The 25,209-nt window shown below is 41.4% G+C and overlaps 1 protein-coding gene across 4 annotated transcripts in view; it reads right to left on the minus strand.

The window, feature by feature from the left end:
• Nucleotides 1-25,209, minus strand: part of ZWILCH (zwilch kinetochore protein) — a 41,755-nt gene that overhangs the window by 10,043 nt on the left and 6,503 nt on the right. For 3 of the 4 annotated variants that reach the window (XM_039219550.1, XM_039219528.1, XM_039219540.1), the window contains exons 4-14: nt 21,790-21,908; nt 17,786-17,985; nt 12,786-12,856; nt 12,272-12,427; nt 11,058-11,129; nt 6,825-6,918; nt 6,258-6,307; nt 5,371-5,476; nt 4,765-4,844; nt 2,863-3,019; nt 2,321-2,349 (exon numbers count right to left, since the gene is read on the minus strand). In XM_039219550.1, coding sequence (XP_039075481.1) covers nt 2,321-2,349; nt 2,863-3,019; nt 4,765-4,844; nt 5,371-5,476; nt 6,258-6,307; nt 6,825-6,918; nt 11,058-11,129; nt 12,272-12,427; nt 12,786-12,856; nt 17,786-17,985; nt 21,790-21,908 — 1,134 coding nt within the window. Of the gene's footprint in view, nt 1-2,320; nt 2,350-2,862; nt 3,020-4,764; nt 4,845-5,370; nt 5,477-6,257; nt 6,308-6,824; nt 6,919-11,057; nt 11,130-12,271; nt 12,428-12,785; nt 12,857-14,256; nt 14,455-17,785; nt 17,986-21,789; nt 21,909-25,209 lie in introns of those variants that run through there. The other variant, XM_039219557.1, reaches the window with a different exon arrangement.

A 25,209-nucleotide genomic window follows, 5' to 3' on the forward strand; every position in this document is an offset into this window, starting at 1 on the left:
AGACAGCATGAGCAGGGGAGGGTCAGAGAGAGAGGGAGTCACAGACTGAAACAGGCTCCAGGCTCTGAGCTGGCAGTCAGCACAGAGCCCGACGTGGGGCCCGAACCCACGAACCGCGAGATCATGACCTAAGCGAAAGTCGGACGCTTAACCGACTAAGCCACTCAGGCGCCCCCCAGGTAAGCCTTTTAAAAGAAGGTGAAGTGTTAGAGATGCTCTCCTGCTGACTCTGACAAAACAAACTGCCCATGCTGTGGAAAAGGCCACATGGCAAGGACCCAGAAGCAACCCCTAAGACCTGAGACTGTCCCTGGACCAAAAAACTAGCAAGGAAATGGGAACCTTGGTCATAGGCCACAAGGAAATCAATTCTGCCAATAACAAATGGGGGAACTCAGAAGTAGATCTTCCCTTCATCAAGCAGATGACAGACACCTTGATTTCAGCCTTGTAAAACCCTAAGCAGAGGACCCAGCTAAAATGTGCCCAACTCCCAACCCCAGGAAACTGTGACACAAGAAGTGTGTTCATTTAAGCTTCTAAGTGTGTAATACAGTGGTTCCCCGATTTATCCAAGATTTCACTTTCTATGGTTGACAGTTGCCTGGAAAGTCACTGGTAGCTTACATCTTTCACCTCACTCGATCTCACTGGCATTTTATCATCTTGTGATATAACAAGGATGAGAACAGTACAATAAGATTTTGAGAAAGAGACTACATCCACATAACTTTTATTACAGTTTATTATAACTGTTCTATTTTTAGTTATTGTTGTTAATCTCTGTGCCTAACTCATGATTTAAACTTTATAATAGGTAAGTGTGTATAGGAAAAGACATAGTTACACAGGATTCAGTACTACCTGTGGTTTCAAGCATCTACTGGGGGTCCTGGAACATATCCCTCACAGACAGGTGGAAACTACTATAATTGGTCATGCAGTAACAAAAAATTAATACACTAAGGGAAAAGCATTACAATTATTTGAAGTAGAAGATGACTTGCTTTTTTTTTTTTTTTTACAAATAGTTTATTGTCAAATTAGTTTCTACATAACACTCAGTGCTCATCCCCAAAGTGCCCTCCTCCATGCCCATCCCCCCCTCCCCCCCACATCCATCAGTCCTCAGTTTTTGTCAGCATTCAAGAGTCTCTCATGGTTTGCCTCTCTCCCTTTCCCCCACCATTTCCGCCCTTCTTCTCCCCCTTGTTCCTCCGTCAAGTTCCTCCTAATCCTCCTATACGTGCAAACATATGATATTTGTCCTTCTCTGCCTGACTTATTTCGCTCAGCATAACACCCTCAAGGTCCATCCATGTTGCTACACATGGCCAGATTTCATAGTTGCAAATGACATATCAGATAAAGGGTTAATATCCAGAATCTATAAGGAACTCACCAAACTACACACCCGAAAAACAAACAACCCAGTGAAGAAATGGGCAGAAGACATGAACAGACACTTCTCCAAAGAGGACATCCAGATGGCCAACAGACACATGAGAAGATGACTTGCTTTAAAAGACATATTCCTGTGCTCTCGGCCTACAGTCACTAAAGCCCAGGAATTAGCAATTCAATTAGCCTACTTGGAGGTTCTCCAAGTTTAAGGACTACTGTTATCAAAAATCTGGAGTCAAACCATATTAAAAGAAAAAACAGGCATATGAAATGACTAGGGGGATGCATGAAAATAGAGTACTTTATCTGTTATATATTTGTCTGTCTATCTGTTTCCTAGGTCCTAGGACAAAGACTGGCACAGAATAGGCACTTAGTATCTATCCTTAGTAGGTAGGATGACTGAATTAAAAGAAAAACCAACTTTAGAATAAAAGAATAGGAGCATTCAACACTCAGTTGGTTGAGTGTCCAACTTCGGCTCAGGTCATGATATCGTGGGTCACGGGTTTGAGACTCACATCAGGTTCGCTGCTGTCAGCACAGAACCGGCTTCGGATCCTCGGTCTCCCTCTTTGCTCCTCCACCGGTTGCACGCACAAGCACTTTCTCTCTCTCTCTCTCAAAATTAAATAAGCATTAAAAAAAAAAAAAAAAAAGAGGGGCACCTGGGGGACTCAGTTGGTTGAGTGACTTCAACCTTACTCAGCCTCAACCTGAGATTTCGGCTCAGGTCATGATCTTGCCAATCCTGAGTTCGAGCCCCACATCAGGCTCTGTGCTGACAGCTCAGAGTCTGGAGCCTGTTTCAGATTCTGTGTCTCCCTCTCTCTCTATGTCTCTCTGCATGTGCGCTCAGTCTCTCTCTCAAAAATAAATAAACGTTTAAAAAAAATAAATAAAAGGACAAACTCACCAAATGATTCAAAGATGCAAGTTCCTGACCTAGTAAGAAAAAACACAAATAAGCTTTAGGTACCATCTATTACTTGTTAAGGAACCTTAGTAAAAATTTGTAGAGTTCCTATATAAAAGAGATGATCCAGCTAAATAGTTCCTCAGAAATAGACACATTTTCTAGCACAATACACCACGAGTATACATTAATATTATTCTAAGAGTGATCACAGTTTGCCTCTAATAAAAACAACCAAGTGTTAGGTATTCAAATAGCATCTCACAGAAAGGTTTTTTTATTTAATACACTAACCTCACAGACTCTTAAAATGTTTGAACTAAAAACACAAATAAAAATTAGGGTTATATTTAATCTAATATCTTTATCAAGGAGGAAACTAAGTCCCAGACAACAGAAATGCTGGTCTCACAGTGAACCAGGGGTGAAGCCAGGGCTATGAATGAATAGGGCCAAGTAGAAAGATGAAATCTGAGAATACTTAATTACAGCTGATGACTGTGACGTGCTTTGTCATTTTTTGAGCTGGGAAAGGGACTCACCTATGAAAAAACTGATATAATCTTTCTTTAGTTTGTCCAGACCAATTTCCAAAAGCATCTTAACTGGAAGAGTGCCGCTGAGAGAAACTGTGTCCATGGTCCCATGATAAGACTGGTGAATAAGCTTACTTAGTAAGCTGTTACTCCCACTATGGAGCTAGAAATCAAAGGTATTTTATAAAACCAAAAATAAAAGTATACACAAATCAATAAACAAAAGAGAAACAAACTGCATGAACTCTGAGCTAAGAACGTACAAGCTTATGTTTTTAGTCTCCTGATACTATAAACTGTGTGAATAAAAATCCATACATTACAAGCGTGTCAGATCCTGCAGGGTCACTCCTATATGATTTGCTGAAGTCCAAAGCAACCATAAAGAGTTTCAACTTGATCACCCCCAGATACAGTTCCACCAAAGAGAAGACAGAGTTGGTCTTCTGAAGCTCTGTAACCAGCAAATCTTTTCTACTAGCTGATGAGGTACTCCTGGGCACCTTTCCTAAACTGAACACCTTCATCTGCACAGAAAACCTGTTGTGGTGGGAAAACTCACTCCCTCAGTGGTCTATTCACGGGTCAGAAGGAGCTCCTTGGCTATAGATTCTGATATCCTAACTAGATCATTTGCAAAATAAGAGCTGTGAACTTACAGATCTAACATATGTTCCAAATGTTAAGCACTTCGCTTTAAAGATAGCTGAAATATTGGCCATTTTCTTACTAATGTCTATTATCTCTAATCTTCATAGCCTTTTGCATCTCCTGTTGTTTAATAGAAAATGATTTCCATGTTGTTTGCACTCACTGCACAGGGCAGGGATAGACTCGCAAACATCTCACACAGAGGCTCGGCTGAGAAAAACCTTATGGCCATGGTTAGAATGCCTACAGCCCCACTGCCCAGTTAGGGGTAGGGCCCACATGCTTTTGCTTTGCAGTCGATCTTTGTTCCCACTTATGGAAGTTTCTAAGTTTTAGAGTTGTGAACTGGCAGATACGTTATTTCAAACAATTCCTATGAAATGAGGAATTTGTTTCTAGTTTTTTTACTTAGCTTTTTCTTGATTGTAAAAGCACGAGTTCATTGTGGAAAATCCATAAAGTACAGAAATGTGTAACGCAGATGGAAAGCCCCATTTGTAACCCTACCACCAGAGGTGACTGCTGTTAACATTTTGATATATTTGTGTCCAGGTTTTTCCCTCCAAAATTTACTTTTTTTAATGCAATAGTGTATAGTCCTTTCTTTTTACTGCAGATAATAAGCACTTCTCCACCCATCATCTGTCAGCATCATTTTTCCAATGATTACATATGCCATTATGTGGCTGTATTATTATTTACTAAGTCCATTAACTGAAAATTTAGATCATTTACAATTTTTTGCTACCACAAATGAGGCTGTGATGACTATTCTAATACATAAAACCTTGATACATATTCCTGTGTAGAGCTCAGGGTGGATCCTAAGGAAAAATCAATGATTCAAAGGGCATGCATGATACATTTGGAGGATCTCAATACATTATTCAAAACTGCTTTACAGAGAATATCCCAATTTGTACTCTCATCAGGAGTATATCAGAATGATCATTCACAGCAACAGCAACGACAATATTAGGATCTCACAAATACTGATCGCACAATTATGAGCTAGGTGCGTTATATGAATTAAATTATTTAACCCTAAAACAACACTATGAGGTAGGTACTCTTCCCCCTCCTACTTTACAGATGAGAACGCTGGGTCACAGAGACATAAAGAAACCTGCCCAAGTTTACACAGCTAAGAAAGCAGCAGGGCTGGATTCAAACTCAGGCAGTCTGTTCCCAAGTCTATGTCTTTACCTTCTTGCTCACCTGCTGAAAAAGGGTTCTAACACACATTACTAAACCTACCCATGGCTGTATATCACCACGTTGTAGACTCTGGATGATCAGTGTGAAACATTTCACCAAGTCTTGATATGAAATCACACCTTGAAAAACAAGTCAGTCCAACATTACTTTCATGATATTTCTGCAGATCAAATATGTCATTAATCTTAAGGATACACAAGTAAGTAGAAGACAAGTATCTGTACTTTATGGATGGGGGAAGGGAAAAGAAAATAAAGGCAAAAAGGAAGATTTAATACATTTCTAAACTAAGAAAGTAAATTCAGTGTCACAAAAGAACACAGTAAAATACTAAAGAATATCTTTTCCTTTTTCTAATAATTATAATTCCACTAAGGTGTAGGTTTTGGTTCATATAAACATAACATTAAAACCACCTACGTCTTATACTCAAGGCAGGAGAAAAATGGACTCTATAAATTGCTTTGTGTTAGTACAATTCTTGAGTACAATGCTCCAATACATTATTAGAAATGAATTTGATAAAATAGGAACCAGACTGCCACACAAGACTAATAGTACACACTGTATTATTTTCAAAGACTTAAAAGTAAACCTAACAAATAACAGGAAACATTTTATTTTACAATCACGATAGACACGTACTACTGCTCATTTTGAACCAGAGCTGCTCAGCGAAATCAAGATCACCCCGCACTGTGAAAAGACACTCGATGGAACGGTCAACTGCAGCACTGTCATGCTTCACTGTCTGAGAAAGAAGCATTAGAGTCAACACGCTTTATTAAAAAGGAAAAGAGGGGCACCTGGGTGGGTCAGTCGGTTAAGCATCCAACTCTTGATTTTGGCTCAGGTCATGATCTCAGGCTTTGTGGGACTGAGGCCCGAGTCAGGCTCTGTGCTGACAGCACGGAGTCTACTTGGAATTCTCTCCATCCCCCCACTCAAAATAAATAAATAAACTTAAACAACAACAACAACAGTTTAAAGCCATTAAGCTTTTAAATCATGCTCTAAGAAAATGTGGATCCACAGATGTGAATGAATTTTCTATAACTTTGTTCACTAATGTAATGAGAAGATACAAATCAACTGACCATGAAAAATTGGACCCCTAAAATGGTTTTAAAAGTGTGATGACCAAAGTAAGCATCAACTTTCCTTCTAAGCAAAAAACTCAATTAAATTACATTTGTCTCCATTTTCCTATTCAGCAAATGACAACCTATTTAATTTCATCTAATGATACCAAGAAAGGCATTACCATCTTATAGCATATTAACACAGTCATTTCTGCTTCTCTGCCATTGATCAACTAATAATACATATTTATTAGTTCTCTTCAAGAGCATTTATTAGTTCTTACGGAAAACAATCACCGGTGCTGACATGAAAGACCAACAAAAAGTACCCTCAACACACTGCCTTTGCTGCACCAGATCCATTTGAACTGTAGGACGTGAAGGGTAACAGTACAACCAAACTGTAAAAGGTACTTCGGTGTACGTTGCCAACTGATAAGGACTGCTTACCTCTGTGTCTTTTTTTGTAGAATCACCAAATCCATCCAGCTTATTTAAGTCTAGAAAGGAGCAAAAGCTTATTAGCTCTAGATTTTGTTTTTCTGCTTTCTAAATTATTTCCATCCTAATCCTATTTTCAAATGGTAAATAAGGACAGCAGAAATATAAGCAGGGATTTTAGTAAATTACTGAATCTCTAAAGGAGGTTACGATAGACATCCAACCAGGTAGGGGTGTGGGGACGTTCTGAGATACAGTGAGAGCCCCTGACACACATTACTGGGCACAGGGTAGGTGCTCAAAGGTTTCTCTTCCATTCTCTTTTCCTAAAATCTCAAATACAGCTGTGATATATAAAATTTAAATTCAATATTAATTCTTAAAATTACTTAGACTTCTACTATTAGTAATTCAGAACAAATCTGTCCCTCTGACCATGACAGACCTCATAGCTTTACATCCCAACCAAAAGAAATACTACGCCTAAAATGACAACTTATTTTTAAATTAGGAAGTATAAATTCTCAACTAAGAAAAATAAACAATATAGAGAGCATGAGTTTGGAAAACAAAGACCATTCAGAAATTCCTGCACGAGATCAACAGCAGACTTGACTTCCAGAGGCTCAGGCCATTCGCTTACACCCGTCCTCAAGCCATCAGCCAAAACCTAGGGGAGAGTAAAAAAAAAAAAAAAAACCCAAAATTTTTTTAGCAAAAAACACAGCTGAATCAGTAGGAATATATTTAACAATATTGGTCATTATAAAATTTTTTGAATGACTAACCACATGCCAGAAACAGTTCTAAGTGTTTTATATGTAGAATGGTATTTAATCCTCACAAAAACCCCATCAGGCAGATACCACCACCAGCCCTTTTCCTGAGGACAAGAGAGGTAAAGTAACTTGCTCAAGGCCACACATTACTGACATTGCCAGGATATACACCTAGCAGTCCTATACCAAAGACAGTGTTCTAACAGTGATGCCATGTGCATAGGTGCTGAAGATTCCAGAGTAATCAGCCTGCCCTGAAGATGCTTTCAATTTTGGTTAAAAAGGACCAGTAGGGCACCCGGGTGGCTCAATTGGTTAAGGTCCAACTTTGGCTCAGGTCATGATCTCAGTCAGTGAGTTTGAGCCCCGTGTTGGGCTCTGTGCTGACAGCTCAGAGCCTGGAGCCTGCCTTGGATTCTACGTCTGCCTCTCTCTCTGCCCCTCCCTCCCTCTCCAAAATAAACATTAAAAAAAGAAAAGGGACCAATAATCTTGATGCAATAATCAGGAAACAACTGAAAATAAATGTAAGTTTATATAAAATAATATAAATGTACATGCCTATACATACATTATCTAAACCAAAAGAAAAGGGGTCAAGATAGGCTGGAATCGCCACAGGAACAATGTGAAACATCAGCTGAACTCAAATGTGGGAATTATGAGCTGTAGAGAAGGGAAGGAGCATGGAAGAAGATGAAGAGGGTGGGGTGGAGTCCAGCTGTGGTGGAGAAAACATGTAGGGAACGGTGGGAAATGAGATCAGAAGGAACAGGAACTAAACAGAAATACAGATCTTAAAACATGAAAAGATTTTTGGGGCGCCTGGCTGGCTCAGTTGGAAGAGCATGTGACCCTTGATCTCAGGGTCTTGAGTTCGAGCCCCACATTGGGTGTAGAGATTGCTTAAAAATAAAATCTTTTTAAAAAGTAAACAGGGGTAACTGGGTGGCTCAGTCGGTTAAGCGTCCGATTTCAGCTCAGGTCATCACGTGGTCTGTGCTGACAGCTCAGAGTTTGGAACCTGCTTCAGATTCTGTGTCTTCCTCTCTCTCTCTGCCCATCCCCTACTCGTGCTCTGGTTCTCAAAAGTAAATAAAATATTTTAAAAAATTTTAAGTAAACAAAAACCTGAAGAGCTTTTTTTATTTCATATGAAAGACAACAGCCATTGTGGATTGTTTGGCAGGAAAATGACACGATCAAGTAGTTAAGAATTAGTGTCAGAAACACCCAAGATGGATTCTAAAGAAAAAGGAAAATTCAATGTTTCTCAATAGCAGTGACATCATCTTCCACCTCCAGGGGGTCTTTGGAAAAATGTGCAGATAATTTTTGGTGTCACAGTGACTGGGGGTACAGGGGCACTTTGAGCATTTAGTCTGGTAGGGGCCAAGGATGTTAGCATCCTTGTGGTCCCAAACCACCAAGAATGGTTCTGCCTAAAACACTAATAGTGTCTCTGTAGAGAAATAACGAATGACCGGTAGAGTGGTCCAGGAGGGAAGTGATAAGGGCCCTAACGAAGATGGGCAGTGAAAAAAAAAAAAAGCTTAAAGGAAGAAAACAGTTTATTAGAGAGGGAGGGAGAGAAGGAGGGAGAGAGGGAAGGAGATGTGGAAAAAATGAAGGAAAAATTCCTACCTAATTACAAAAATACAGGGGATTGAACTTGTAGAGACCATGGGCCATGTGCACATATAAGATTTTGTGACGTTATAAGGGATGTTCTAACAAAGCACGGACTTACATGTCAGACAGACATGTATTTGAATCAGCTCTTCTACAAACCAACTACTAATGTCTCAAGCAAAGTAACTGAACCATCTAGCATATGTCTGGCACACAGTGGCAGCTCCTAGTTGTGGTAGTTAAGCGGTGGTGGTAAAAATAGCACTTACTAAACTAAAATATAAGGTTTCTAGCCTGGGAAATTGAAGGAATGGTAGAACCACAGCCAGAAATGGGGGGTTCTCTGAGGGAGATCTAGTAGGGAGAAGATCTCAGGTTTCCTTTTGGAAATACTGAGTTTGAGGGCAACAGCACTCTACTCAAGTGGGAAGGATGGGGACTGGTATCAGCTTAAAGAAGAGAGTTTGGGGGCACCTGGGTGGTTCAGTCAGTTAAGCATCTGACTTCGGCTCAGGTCATGATCTCATGGCTTGAAGGTTCGAGCCCCATGTCGGGCTCTGTGCTGGCAGCTCAGAGCCTGGAGCCCGCTTTGGATTCTTTTTGTCTCCCTCTTTCACTGCCCCTCCCCTGCTGGTGCTCTTTTTGTCTCTCAAAAATAAATATTTTTTAAAAATTTTAAAAACTTAAAAAAGAGAGTCTGGAGTTCCCTTATAAAGGCATTAGTCAAACCACAAACTCTCTGCCAGCGTGTGGAGAGAAGAGAGAAGGGCAGAGACATGTGGATAGAAGTATGATGGAAGGCCAAGGGTCCTGAGAGAGGAGCTTTCCAGCAACCAAGGTACCAAGTTTTGTACAAAGCGGGAAATAATAATCGGAGGTAAAGGTATTAGAAATGCTTGGTACCATGCTAGATGCTGACGGCACAGAGTACCTGGCACTCAAGTCTAAGAGGGGAGACAGAGAAGTAAACAGACTACTGGATTTGATAAACACCCCGACAAGTGGCGTGTGTGAAGTGCTCCAACAGCACAAAGCACAGGCAGCACACGTCTTTCTGAGGGAGTAGGGAGATCGTCCTAGTGAAGACATCACAGAGAGCTTGCCTGGCACATGGGTGGGAGAAGGGCACACTAGGCAGATCAAGACACACCACAAAGTGACAGAGTGACAGGACCAAGGTACTGTAAACAGGCCAAGGTTGGGGGGGGGGTCCATGGGAGTAGAAGTAGGGTATGAAGATAAGCTAAAACAGAGCCAAAAAGAATATGAAAAGATGCTCAAAGTCAGTAGCCATCAGGGAAATGCAAATCAAAACCATAAGGAGATACCGTTTCATCCCCGCTAGGATGGCTATGATAACAAGATGATGCCAAGCATTGGCAGGGATGTGGAAAAATTGGAACAGACACTGCTGGTAGGAATGTAAAACTGTACAGCCCCTTTGGAAAACAGTTACAGTCTGACAGCTCCTCCAAAGCTTAAACAGAGTTACCACAATGACCCAGCAAAGCTCCTCCAAAGCTTAAACAGAGTTACCACAATGACCCAGCAACTCCATTCAGAAGATCTGAAAACATATGTCCCACAAAACCTGTTGGAGACTGTTCATGGCAACATTAATAGTCAAAATTCGATTAGAAACAATCGAAATGCCCATTAGCTGATGAATGGATTAATAAAATGTGATACATCTATATAATGGAATACTATTTGGCCATGAAAAGGAACAGAGCACTACAAAAAAGTAGATTACTGGCTGCTAGGGCTGGTGGGGGTGGGGGGTGACTGCTAATGGGCACAGGGTTTCTTTTTAGGGAGATAAAAATACTCTAAAATTACATATGGCCATGGTTGTATAACTCTGTAAGTATACCAAAAACCACTGAATCATACACTTAAAACAAGTGAATTTTATGGGGTATAATTTACATCTCAATCAACTTTAAAAAAGAAAAGAAGCAAGCAGGGCACCTTCTTGAGATTTAATTTGTAGAATGGAGTAAAACTCAATGAAACATAAAATTCTTGAAACACACGCTCATTAATCTTTAGCATGAATCAAAAGCTCAGTTACTAACAAGCAGATTACACAGGCATTCGGCATAAACTGGTGATGACCCACCTAAAAGGGAGGAATCCTTTCGTTGTATGAACAGAAACCAAATACTCCAGTAAAAAGGTAGCAGAATGCAGCTATGAACCATCTAACGAATGCTACCTATAACTGCAAGGACAACTACCACATGGTAAAATCAGACTGCCCAAACTGCCGAGTATCTAACGAATACGTAAAAACTAGAACAAATTCTGAACACAAACTAAAGTACAATGATATGAGCAAACCGTTTTATGAAAATATAAAATTTAATCAAGTGACAAATTCTGGAAGGATACTCACAAGGAGAAATTTCACTTCTCTCTGGAGATGATTCAAAGGACCTCTGGGCTCTCCCGATTCCACTTTAATATTCTAAAAAGTTCCCAAAGTCGGTTTTTACTGGAAATCCCATCTTCTCTGCATAAGGGTCACAGTTACTTGCATTTCAAACTCCCCACACATTAAAACAGGTATTTCACAAAGCACTAATGAACAACTTAAGGAGGGTAACACTACACTTAGAACATCACACCCACAGGTGCCATAGATCCTGATACAGTGACCTAAACTCCTGCCACCACCCCTCTCTATCCCGTGATCCCACCTACACGGACCATCTGCTCTCCTCACAGGCCCTCCTGCCCTTTCCCACTAAATGTCCAAACGACAAGTGGGAGAAATGTAAATAAATACATCTTAAGACCCAATGACAAACCTAGCATTCATTTCCATATACCAAAATTAACCACCCCCTAAAAAATATGTTTAGTAGATTCCTAACTAAACCAACAGTGTGCTGTCCTAGCCAGAGGAGAAAAGTATTAAGAACATAATCATCCATAATCCCACCACCCTGGAGAAATAACAGTTAACCCTGTCCAGGCTTCTGTGTACACAGTTTTGGAAAACATAGTCAAAATCCTACTGTATACACAGTTTTGTACATCCTCCTTTTGTCTGCTTAATAAAAAGAACTTCCTATTATTATTAAAGACATTTTAAATCATGATTTTTAAAAAATAATAATATTTCATTAGGGAAATCTATTTTAATCATTTCCCTACAGAGCATTCAGGTTTGTTTTTAATATTTTGGAAACATGGAAATATCTTTGTACATAAATTTTTGCTAGCAATTCTGATTAACTTCTTAAGTCAGATTCCTAAAAATAAAAATATAAACTGAAAAGGCTTAACAGTATAACAATTCTGCAAAATTTTAAGAATAGTAGAGCTAAGTCATTTTGATGATTTCACTTGGGTCCCAACCCAAAGGACTTATTAATCACTAGAAAAATTCTGAAGTCACACAACTGGAGCACTGTGGGCAACTGACAGATGAGGTGGCCTGGAAGAACCTCATGGGCTGCCCTAGTGAGACCTGGGGGCGAGCTGGGCCTCACAGCTGTCCAGTGAGGGCCAGGCTGGGGCTGGCAGCATGCAGCACCAGCCACCAGCAAGTTAAAAGTAAATCCACGTTGAATAAACTCAACACAAAGTAAGGTTTGCTCCTACCAGGGTTGCAGTTGAAGAAAGTGGAGGGGTTTGAAGAATCTCATCCACAGGACTCCAGGAAATATCCAACGTGATTGTCGTCTGTGACGCAGCAAGTGTGTCGTCCAAAGCCGTGGACTTAAAGAGCTCATACTGGGCAAAGCCCTTGGCTGTTACCTGAAAAAAAGCGTATGCAGCCAACCCGACCCACTGTTCACTACGCTTTCACATGGCCAGAGGCCCATTATCAAACTACCTTGGCTCTTTTCCCAGCAGAAGAATAAGCACCACCGTTTTATCCCAAAGGGAAAAATAAGACAATTATTTTTTCAGCACAAAGACTGGCTAAAATGCAAGAAGGCGCCTATTTTTAGTCACTAGCCAATATGAAAATACACACAAACATTTTGATACTACAAAAAAAACAACAACAACAATCTAGTCCTATTAGGTGTGAAAAAACCATTAAGCTAGGGGGGCACATCCATAACAGTTTGAAGAAAATAAATAATGGGAGCAGAAGAGATATACTTACAGTAGACAAGTGATGTCTTTTCTTATGTGAACTTTTTAGGTCTTGAAGATTTACAGAATAATTTTTATCAGCTATAAGACATAAAAGGAAAAATAATTTTAAAGTTTCAATTCAAAATTCTATTGTTAGAGCTAAAGAACTAGGATCCTCAAATTCTAAGGGCACCACAACTTAACACTAGTAATTGTCGATATGAAGTCCTCAGATGAAATTTTGAGAAAGGAAGGAAAGTTGGGTAGAGGGAGGGGTGCATGGATGGCTCAGTCGGTTAAGTATCCAACTCTTGATTTTGGCTAAGGTCACGATCTCATAGTTCTGTTCGCTGAGATTGAGCCCCGAGTCAAGTCGGGCTCTATGATGACAGCAGGGAGCCTGCTTGGGATTCTCTCTCCCGATCTCTCTGCCCGCGCCCCACCTGTGCACACATTCTTCTCCTCTCTAAATAAGTAAATAAACACTTAATTGCGGGGGGGGGGGGGGGGGAAAAGGGGAGCAAAGGCCAGTACTGAAAGCATGCCCCATAGGGTTAATGAAGTTGAAAGAGCAGAAAATGTACAGCTTGTTTTCCAGAGACCTGTGCCTCTCTAACCAGCTGTTGTGTCTTTTCAAACCCCACTAACAAATCTACTAGATGTCTCTCTAGAAACCTGGACTCAGGGTCAATGGAAATGGCTCCAGCCAATGAACAAGGGTCTGCATCCCTTGCCCAAGATAACGAGCCCCAGACCCCATTATCCAGTTTATATGGGCTCTTACAGCATACCCACAGCTTCTTCTCCTGGCATCAGTGACTGAATCATGCCTGTTCTGGGCTTAATCTCCTCTCCAGAGTGAACGTGGGATAGATGGTACATATGTTTGCTCAATGCGCATGCTCCATAATCACAAGCTTCCCCCATCCTTTTCCTCAGTAAGTGTGTGATCTCAACTCCTATTGACTATAAAAAACTTGCTCTAATCTCAGTCAGGAAGGCAGATTTGCGAGTAAACCTTAGCCCTCCAAATGGGCTGCCCTTCTGAGAATGAAACTTTCTCAGCTTCAAACCCAGTGACTCAGGGATTAGGCTTACTGCAGACTGCACACACAAATCTGATTTCAGCGTTCAGTAATAATGCTTCTACCAAAAGTACAATTAAACATCTACTATGAGATTGAAATTATATTGTCATTACATTCATTTTTTTAATGCTCCAATGAAAATATCCAAAAACACATACACATAAATCAAATGAAACCCAAATAAAACTAACAAATGAAGCCATAAACTTCTGTCCAGATTTCTGGAGCTCTGTTTCTGGAATATCTCCTGTATGCCCCAAGTTACACACCAGAGTAGGTCCGTGGTGGTTGACAAGTTCAACTGGGTGTAATTCCCTCTTAACAATTTCAGTTTTCAGTACAAATTACAGCACAATAATGATATCAATAAATACACACACACCTATAAAAGAAAGAAGAGTGAGCGCTCACCTTTACAACTGACTGTGTATAAGACAATTCCTGTAATGCTGTCATTTGTGGTGACAAGTTCCGCTCCCAGCCAACAGGTCCCTTCAGGATCTGAACTGTCACACCTCACCCACAGGGGAGGAAGGGCAGTAACCGGATGATCAATCTTCAAGTGGGTCATATTAGGATTGTGAGCCATAGTGTAAAGTCCAATTAATTGCCTTGAAAACAAGAGTATGAAGAATAAATTATAGAGACTGCAGATCAGTCAACTTTTCTTTTTCAAAGATACTGCGAAGGGTATCTACAATTCTTACACTGATCCAACTTCTGATCACCAACTAAAATTCCACACCCACTGTGTTGTGTGGGGGTTTTCTTCATACCAAGTAATTCTAACACTAGCTGGAAGTGCTACAATTCAACTCAGTTCTGACACTATCTACCCAGAGACAGCATCGGATCCCACAGGTTAAAGGCTCAATCCTATAAGACTGGCCCCAAGCCCTACTTTTAGATGCCAAATGCAAGTCCAGGTTGACACCTATGCTTTTGACTGACCAGCTATGGACCAGCTATTCCAACAACCTCCTCTTTGGGTTCGATTAGTTTGCTAGAGCAGCTCAGAGAACTCAGAAAAACATTTTACTTGCTAGATCACTGATATATTATAAAAGGATAGAACTCAGGAGCAGACAGATGGGAGGTGCACAGAGCAAGGTACGGGGAAAGGGTGTGGAGTGCCCATGCCCTCTCTTGGTGGGCCACACTCCCAAAATTTCTACCTGTTCACCAACCCTGAGGCTCACCACACACTCTCCTTTTGGATTTTTTTATGGAGCCTTCCTCATATAGACATGAACTGATTAATCACCAGCCATTAGTAACTGAACTCAACCTCCAGCTTTTCTCCCCTCCCTGAAGGTAGGGATGGGGCTAAATGTTCTACTAACCATCAAAATCACAGGGTTGGTTCCCCTAGCAACCCCATACCGGTTACCTAGGGGCTTTCCGAAGACCAGATATACTTCTGATTATAAATTCCAATACCCCAATATCCCAAAAACAAAAACCTGGAAATTAAGTGACAAAATACATAAACAATTCACCCAGTGAAGAAGTAGGAGAAGGGCACACCAGGCAGATCGAGACGCACACACCAGAAAGTGACAAGAATGTGACGTGATCATGGCTTCTACAAACGGGGAGTCCAATACTCCCCTCTACAGTAGAGGTTCATAGGAGTGAAGGTAGCCTCCGAGATTAAACAAAAGAAATAGGTAGGGTATGTTAATTATACCTCAATAAAGCTGGGGCAAAAAAGGAGGCAATCAGCACATGAAAAGATGCTTGGGGTCACTGGTCATTGAGCACTTAAGAAAATTGAAGACTGTGAATTAGGTAATAGTACTTTGTTAAACTTCCAGGTTTTGATCATTGTTCTGTGGTTACATAAGAGAATATAATTGTTCTTAGCAAACACGTGGTAAAGTATTTATTTGTTTAAATATTTACTTTGAGAGAAAGAAAGAAAAAATGCCTGCACAACCAGGGGAGGGGCAGAGAGAGACAGAATCCCAAGCAGGCAGTGCACTGTCAGTGTGGAACACAACCAGGGACTCTATCTCACGAACCCATTTGCTCATGATCTGAGCCACAATCAAGAGACAGACGCTTAACTGACTGAGCCATCCAGGCATGCCCACACACATTTTTTAATGAAATATTGATAATGTGCTAGAGACAGTGTTCTTTTACCTCTAAATACTTCACTACGGGGGCACCTGGATGGCTCAGTCGGTTAAGCATCTGCCTCTTGATTTTGGCTCATATCATGAGCTCACAGGTTCGTGAGATGGAGTCCGAGTCCGGCTCTGTGCTGACAGTGCGGGATTCTCTCTCCCTCTCTCTCTGCCTCTCGCCCACTGACGCAGGTACACTCTTGCTCTCTCAAAATAAAAAATGTTTTCTAAAAATGTGTGTGGGTTATAGGAGTACCTTATAAAGGTGGCAGAGTGGGGGGAGAATAGGAGGCAGAATAAGAGTGAAAGACAAAGCGGATGTAGCAAAATGTAAATAACTGGTGAATTGGAATTAAGGGTATAGAGAAGTTCCTGCACTATTTTTTCAACATTTCTTTTTTTTTATTTAAAATTTTTTAAGTGTTTTATTTATTTCTGAGAGAGAGAGAGAGAGAGTGTGTGTGTGTGTGTGTGTGTGTGTGTGTGAGCAGGGGAGGGTCAGAGAGAGAGAGAGAGACGGAGAATCAAAAGCAGGCTCCAAGCTCTGAGCTAGCTGTCAGCACAGAGCCCGATGCGGGGCTCGAACCCACGAACCATGAGATCATGACCTGAGCCGAAGTCAGATGCTTAACTGACTGAGCCACCCAGGCATCCCTCAACATTTCTATAAATTCGAAAGTGTATCAAAATTAAAAGTTACCANCAGGGAGCCTGCTTGGGATTCTCTCTCCCGATCTCTCTGCCCGCGCCCCACCTGTGCACACATTCTTCTCCTCTCTAAATAAGTAAATAAACACTGGGGGGGGGGGGGGGGGGGGAGAAAAGTGGAGCAAAGGCCAGTACTGAAAGCATGCCCCATAGGGTTAATGAAGTTGAAAGAGCAGAAAATGTACAGCTTGTTTTCCAGAGACCTGTGCCTCTCTAACCAGCTGTTGTGTCTTTTCAAACCCCACTAACAAATCTACTAGATGTCTCTCTAGAAACCTGGACTCAGGGTCAATGGAAATGGCTCCAGCCAATGAACAAGGGTCTGCATCCCTTGCCCAAGATAACGAGCCCCAGACCCCATTATCCAGTTTATATGGGCTCTTACAGCATACCCACAGCTTCTTCTCCTGGCATCAGTGACTGAATCATGCCTGTTCTGGGCTTAATCTCCTCTCCAGAGTGAACGTGGGATAGATGGTACATATGTTTGCTCAATGCGCATGCTCCATAATCACAAGCTTCCCCCATCCTTTTCCTCAGTAAGTGTGTGATCTCAACTCCTATTGACTATAAAAAACTTGCTCTAATCTCAGTCAGGAAGGCAGATTTGCGAGTAAACCTTAGCCCTCCAAATGGGCTGCCCTTCTGAGAATGAAACTTTCTCAGCTTCAAACCCAGTGACTCAGGGATTAGGCTTACTGCAGACTGCACACACAAATCTGATTTCAGCGTTCAGTAATAATGCTTCTACCAAAAGTACAATTAAACATCTACTATGAGATTGAAATTATATTGTCATTACATTCATTTTTTTAATGCTCCAATGAAAATATCCAAAAACACATACACATAAATCAAATGAAACCCAAATAAAACTAACAAATGAAGCCATAAACTTCTGTCCAGATTTCTGGAGCTCTGTTTCTGGAATATCTCCTGTATGCCCCAAGTTACACACCAGAGTAGGTCCGTGGTGGTTGACAAGTTCAACTGGGTGTAATTCCCTCTTAACAATTTCAGTTTTCAGTACAAATTACAGCACAATAATGATATCAATAAATACACACACACCTATAAAAGAAAGAAGAGTGAGCGCTCACCTTTACAACTGACTGTGTATAAGACAATTCCTGTAATGCTGTCATTTGTGGTGACAAGTTCCGCTCCCAGCCAACAGGTCCCTTCAGGATCTGAACTGTCACACCTCACCCACAGGGGAGGAAGGGCAGTAACCGGATGATCAATCTTCAAGTGGGTCATATTAGGATTGTGAGCCATAGTGTAAAGTCCAATTAATTGCCTTGAAAACAAGAGTATGAAGAATAAATTATAGAGACTGCAGATCAGTCAACTTTTCTTTTTCAAAGATACTGCGAAGGGTATCTACAATTCTTACACTGATCCAACTTCTGATCACCAACTAAAATTCCACACCCACTGTGTTGTGTGGGGGTTTTCTTCATACCAAGTAATTCTAACACTAGCTGGAAGTGCTACAATTCAACTCAGTTCTGACACTATCTACCCAGAGACAGCATCGGATCCCACAGGTTAAAGGCTCAATCCTATAAGACTGGCCCCAAGCCCTACTTTTAGATGCCAAATGCAAGTCCAGGTTGACACCTATGCTTTTGACTGACCAGCTATGGACCAGCTATTCCAACAACCTCCTCTTTGGGTTCGATTAGTTTGCTAGAGCAGCTCAGAGAACTCAGAAAAACATTTTACTTGCTAGATCACTGATATATTATAAAAGGATAGAACTCAGGAGCAGACAGATGGGAGGTGCACAGAGCAAGGTACGGGGAAAGGGTGTGGAGTGCCCATGCCCTCTCTTGGTGGGCCACACTCCCAAAATTTCTACCTGTTCACCAACCCTGAGGCTCACCACACACTCTCCTTTTGGATTTTTTTATGGAGCCTTCCTCATATAGACATGAACTGATTAATCACCAGCCATTAGTAACTGAACTCAACCTCCAGCTTTTCTCCCCTCCCTGAAGGTAGGGATGGGGCTAAATGTTCTACTAACCATCAAAATCACAGGGTTGGTTCCCCTAGCAACCCCATACCGGTTACCTAGGGGCTTTCCGAAGACCAGATATACTTCTGATTATAAATTCCAATACCCCAATATCCCAAAAACAAAAACCTGGAAATTAAGTGACAAAATACATAAACAATTCACCCAGTGAAGAAGTAGGAGAAGGGCACACCAGGCAGATCGAGACGCACACACCAGAAAGTGACAAGAATGTGACGTGATCATGGCTTCTACAAACGGGGAGTCCAATACTCCCCTCTACAGTAGAGGTTCATAGGAGTGAAGGTAGCCTCCGAGATTAAACAAAAGAAATAGGTAGGGTATGTTAATTATACCTCAATAAAGCTGGGGCAAAAAAGGAGGCAATCAGCACATGAAAAGATGCTTGGGGTCACTGGTCATTGAGCACTTAAGAAAATTGAAGACTGTGAATTAGGTAATAGTACTTTGTTAAACTTCCAGGTTTTGATCATTGTTCTGTGGTTACATAAGAGAATATAATTGTTCTTAGCAAACACGTGGTAAAGTATTTATTTGTTTAAATATTTACTTTGAGAGAAAGAAAGAAAAAAAGCCTGCACAACCAGGGGAGGGGCAGAGAGAGACAGAATCCCAAGCAGGCAGTGCACTGTCAGTGTGGAACACAACCAGGGACTCTATCTCACGAACCCATTTGCTCATGATCTGAGCCACAATCAAGAGACAGACGCTTAACTGACTGAGCCATCCAGGCATGCCCACACACATTTTTTAATGAAATATTGATAATGTGCTAGAGACAGTGTTCTTTTACCTCTAAATACTTCACTACGGGGGCACCTGGATGGCTCAGTCGGTTAAGCATCTGCCTCTTGATTTTGGCTCATATCATGAGCTCACAGGTTCGTGAGATGGAGTCCGAGTCCGGCTCTGTGCTGACAGTGCGGGATTCTCTCTCCCTCTCTCTCTGCCTCTCGCCCACTGACGCAGGTACACTCTTGCTCTCTCAAAATAAAAAATGTTTTCTAAAAATGTGTGTGGGTTATAGGAGTACCTTATAAAGGTGGCAGAGTGGGGGGAGAATAGGAGGCAGAATAAGAGTGAAAGACAAAGCGGATGTAGCAAAATGTAAATAACTGGTGAATTGGAATTAAGGGTATAGAGAAGTTCCTGCACTATTTTTTCAACATTTCTTTTTTTTTATTTAAAATTTTTTAAGTGTTTTATTTATTTCTGAGAGAGAGAGAGAGAGAGTGTGTGTGTGTGTGTGTGTGTGTGTGTGTGAGCAGGGGAGGGTCAGAGAGAGAGAGAGAGACGGAGAATCAAAAGCAGGCTCCAAGCTCTGAGCTAGCTGTCAGCACAGAGCCCGATGCGGGGCTCGAACCCACGAACCATGAGATCATGACCTGAGCCGAAGTCAGATGCTTAACTGACTGAGCCACCCAGGCATCCCTCAACATTTCTATAAATTCGAAAGTGTATCAAAATTAAAAGTTACCAAAAAATGGGGCTTAAAATTTTCAGAGATGAAAATTTATTACCAACAGATGTTCAACAAAGGAATTTCTAAGGGATTGTACTTCAAAAAGGAAACACAGTAATCCCAAAAGATAGGTCCCAATGATAAGCATATGGATAAATCCAAACACTGGATAGAGAAAAACAATACAAATAAATAATGGTTAAGTTGTGGGGGGAGAAGAGAAAAAAAAAAAAGGCCAAACATGGCTTTAAATCCAGAAGCTATAAAGGATTAATTTAACTACATAAAAATGTTAAAAACTTCAACATAGCAAAACAAACAAAAAAAACCATCATGAAAGAGATCACTTTGTGATTACTGTTATTATAGTCCTTACTGTCTAATGCTATAGTTTAAATGACTCTATCCTCCCGAACTCCTTGCTGGCAAGCACTTTGGTCTGGAGGTGAGGGAGGCCAGCCAGGGAGAGCACAGTGGGGAGGCGGGAAGTGAGCAGGGGTTCTAACAGAGGCACTACTGGCATCTTGGCGGGAGGATTCCTCCCTGTGCAGGAGAACCCCGTGCGCTGCAGGACGTTTACCAATCACTGTCCAGGCCAATTGCTCCCCTGAGTCACTGTAACACCCAAAAAGTGTCCCTGCATATTTCCACATGCCCACTGAGTATGGCAGCCCTGGTGCAGGACCACCGGACTAGACAAGGAAGGCTCCTACTCATCAGAAATCTGGATCTTATCATGAAGCAACGAGAACCACTGAAGGATGTTTAAGCAAGGAAGCAACATGATCACGCCTTTGGGATTTATAAAGATCACTCTGGGGGCCCTGGGTGGCTCAGTTGGTTAAGCGTCCAGCTTCGGCTCAGGTCATGATCTCACGGTCTGTGGGTTCAAGCTCCATGGGTTGGAGCCCCATGTCTGACAGCTCAGAGCCTGGAACCTGCTTCGGATTCTGTGTCTCCCTCTCTCTCTGCCCCCTCTCCACTTCCACCCCACAACCCCCTGCTCACACTCTGCCTCTTTCAAAAAAATAAACATAAAAAAAATAAAAGATCCCTCTGGCAGCAGCAAGGAAGACAGAGGGATACCAAATACAAAGAAATCGAGAAGCAACAACGATAAATGATATAGGGGAGTGGAGAAGGGGATGACGACACAGTCTTCTTGTCACGTTTGGGATACCTATGGGATATTCAAGTAAAGCTATCCATGCAGAGTTGGGTATACATGTGTGGGGGGAGAGGGAGGGCAGAGAGGGAGATCTGGACTAGATGCAGACTTTTTTCCCAATGTTCTGTAGGAACACTTTAATTTTTTTTTTTAATGTTTTTTATTTATTTCTAGGAGAGAGAGAGAGAGACAGCGTGAGTAGGGGAGGGTCAGAGAGAGAGGGAGTCACAGACTCCGAAACAGGCTCCAGGCTCTGAGCTGGCAGTCAGCACAGAGCCCGACGCGGGGCTCAAACCCACGAACCGCGAGATCATGACCTAAGCGAAAGTTGGATGCTTAACCGACTAAGCCACCCGGGCGCCCCATCGTAAGAACACTTTAAATCCCCGCGTCCAGCCCTCCTCCTAGCCCGACGCTAAGAAACACTTACCTTGCTCTCCCAACTGGTAAAGCAAGTGGTCCAACAGTCTCCCCAGTAGAGAAATCAGAAATAGCAGTTTCTTCAGACTGTAGTTCTTCAACATGACTTGTTTCTTCCTTCTCTAAAGGCTTTAAAAATATTTTTTTAATTATTTAGCCAGGTAAAAGAACACTCACTGGTCAATTCTTCACTATGCTAGAACACAACATACTGGCTCCTAAACCCTTAAGCACAAATGACTGTGTTAATGCCAAGAAGCACAGCTACAAAGCAATCTGGTACCAACTAATCTTGCCATTAGAAGCATTTCCACTGTCCTATAAAAAGATAATGACGGAAGTTGCTACTGACAGCGGAAGTATCTGATACCATTAGAAAAGGAAGTGCTTGGACATGTATGAAAGGATAAACAAAAGACATAGCTCCCCATGGGGAAACCCAAGGGAGACTCCCAAGTTTTCACTTCCCAAACTCAAAGGTCTACAGCCCTTACTCCTCAAATCTACTCTCTTAGGATTAGTAGCTCTCATCTGTTTTACAGGGTTCTGAATTAAATCTATGTGTTTCTAATATCTACATGTTTAAATAATTAAACAGCTCAGCCTTGCCAATAATGACAATAACCACAAGAGTTAACATTTCCTGAGCATTACAATACACCAGCTACTGTTCTAAGTTTTCTTTTACTTTTCATAAAAACCCTGAAATAGACACTATTAACAACTCTGTTTTTAGATGGGAAAACTGAGGCAGCAAATGGCTAAATACCTCACCTAGAAAAACACAGCAGCGAGTGGCAAAGGCAACCTTTGAATCTAGGCAGTCTGACTTCAAAACTCAGGTTCTTATCCCTGGAGTTCTCTGGGCAGTAAATCCTCTGCCCACTTAACAGGTATCAGACATGGGTATTTCCTCGACTTTGAATTTCTTTTGCCAGATTGCAGACCTCATTCCCTTCCAGGTCTAGCTCTCCAAATAGTTCCTAGAACTGCTAGTACCCAAAACGTTATTTTTTTCTTCTGTTTAATACTCATCTACCTAAAATTAGTGCTTTAAGCACTATTGATCTCTGCAAAGACAATGGCTTTTTAACTGTTCCTCATCCCAAAATGCCAAGGTCCCAGTGAATTCGGGAACCTTCTCCCATCTGCAAGCTGCATCCCCACTAGTATCCTAACAAGATCTCCATATCCCCTTGGCTCATCCTTATCTTTTCCCAGATAACTCACCTTCACCTGACCATCTTCGCTTTTTCAACTTTTGCTTTCTATACATCTTCCCTTCTCTCCATAGCAAAAGTCTAAACTCAACCATTTAATTCAGCTATAATTATTTTCTAAGCATCTGTCTATCACAGGTAAACAGTAATAACACCATTTTATTAACATAACAGACAAATAAGTTGCCCCCCTCCTCAAAAGGGGTTTTTGTATGTATTAAAATAAAAAGCTCCCTGTTCATTGGCCATAATGCCCATCCAGACAGCATGAAGGTCCTAGAACAGAGGTGTTTCTTCTAAAATTACCTCCATTTCTGGGGGCTCCTGGGTGGCTCAGTCAGGTAAGTGTCCAACTCTTGGTTTCAGCTCAGGTCATGATCTCATGGTTTGTGGGTTTGAGCCCCACATCAGGCTCTGTGCTGACAGTGTGGAGTCTGCCAGGGATCCCTCTCTCCCTCTCTCTCTGCCTTTCCCTCACTTCTGTGTTCTCTTTCTCAAAAACTAAATAAACTTAAAAAAAAATTTTTTTTTAAAGTACCTCCACTTTCACCTATTAGAGCCTGTTCCAATCTACTTCAGAAAGCAATGTAGTCAAAGGAATGGGTTCTGATCCCAAAGCAACTGTTTAGTGACAGCATTATCACCACTCAATAAAAAGTCCTATAATTGCTCTGCCAAAACACTTAACCACAATTAAAATACACAGGTTTAAGGTTGGAATTATAAAGTGATGCAAAAAATAAGAAGTTTTCTGTTACATTTAACAAACAAAAATTAAAGTAGAACTTCATGAGTCATACCTACATATGCTGTGCTGTTCAGTACAACAGCCACTAGCCACATGTGGCTATTGAGTACTGGCAACATGGCCAGACCAATGAAGATGTTAAGTGTAAAATACACACAAGGTTTTGAAGATGCAGTATGGAGGGAAAAATCCTTGGGGCGCCTGGGTGGCCCCGTCCATTAAGTGTCCAACTTTGGCTCAGGTCATGATATCACAGTTCATGGGTTCGAGCCCCAAGTGGAGCTCTGTGCTGACAGAGCTCAGAGGCTGAAGCAGGCTTTGGATTCTGTGTCTCTCTCTCTCTGCCTCTCCCCTGCTCATGCTCTTGCTCTCTCTCAAAAATAAACATTAAAAAAACCCTCAAAATATTAAAGATTTTTATCTTAACTAGGCATTGAAATATTATTAAATATACTAGAGTAAATAAAAAGCATTATTAAACTTAATTTCAGACAATTCCACACCTCGGAATTTACCATAAATTAAAAACTTGTGCTCACACAAAAAGCTGTACAAAAATGATTATAGCAGCTCTATCAATGATCACTGAAGACTGAAAATGGCCCAAATGTCCTACAAAGGGTGATTAGGTAAATAAACTAAGATACAGACACGTAATGTACTCAGCAATTCCAAGAAATGAACCACTGATACACTTACAACTTGGATGAATCTCAAAGACATTATACAAAGTGAAAGAAGCCAAACTCAAAAGGTTACAAACTGTAGGATTCCATCCATGACAAAAGACAAAACTACACCAAGGGAAAAGAGATCAGCAGTTGACAGAGGGTGAGGAAAAAGTAGGGTTTTAAAGGGATAGCACAGGAGAGTTGTTTAGGGTGATGGAACTCTTTCGAGCCCTGATTGTGGTAGGGACTACCAGAATCTACCTACGCGTGTGCTAAAATTCACAGAAGTGGACAACAAAAGTAAAAAGTCAGTTTTACTATATATGATAATTAACTTCACGTTTTTTTTAAGTTTCTTTGATAGAACCGGCAGGGAAGGCGCAGAGAGAGAGAGGGACAGAGGATCTGAAGTGGGCTCTGTGCTAGCAGCAGAGAGACTGGCGCAGGCTCCAACCACAAACCATGGGATCATGACCTGAGCCAAAGTCGGACACTTAACCTACTGGGCCACCCAGGCGCCCCTAATTTTCAAAAATCAGGCTACTACAAAATTTTAAGTTACCTATACGATTTTCATTATATTTCTAAATGAGAAATTTAGAAATTCTATTTCTAAAAGAATTAGAATTCGCCCTTACTAATATACTGATTTAAAAAAAAAGGGCACATCTGAAATTACTTCCAATAAACTGAATTTGGCTATTAGTTACCAAACAAGCACAGGGGCTCCTGGCTGGCTCAGCCGGTGGAGTGTGAGTCTCCTGATCTCAGGGCTACAAGTTTGAGCCCCA

Source organism: Hyaena hyaena, unplaced genomic scaffold (assembly GCF_003009895.1).
Source record: "Hyaena hyaena isolate Hyena2069 unplaced genomic scaffold, ASM300989v1 scaffold_15, whole genome shotgun sequence".
Taxonomy (NCBI): Eukaryota; Metazoa; Chordata; class Mammalia; order Carnivora; family Hyaenidae; genus Hyaena; species Hyaena hyaena.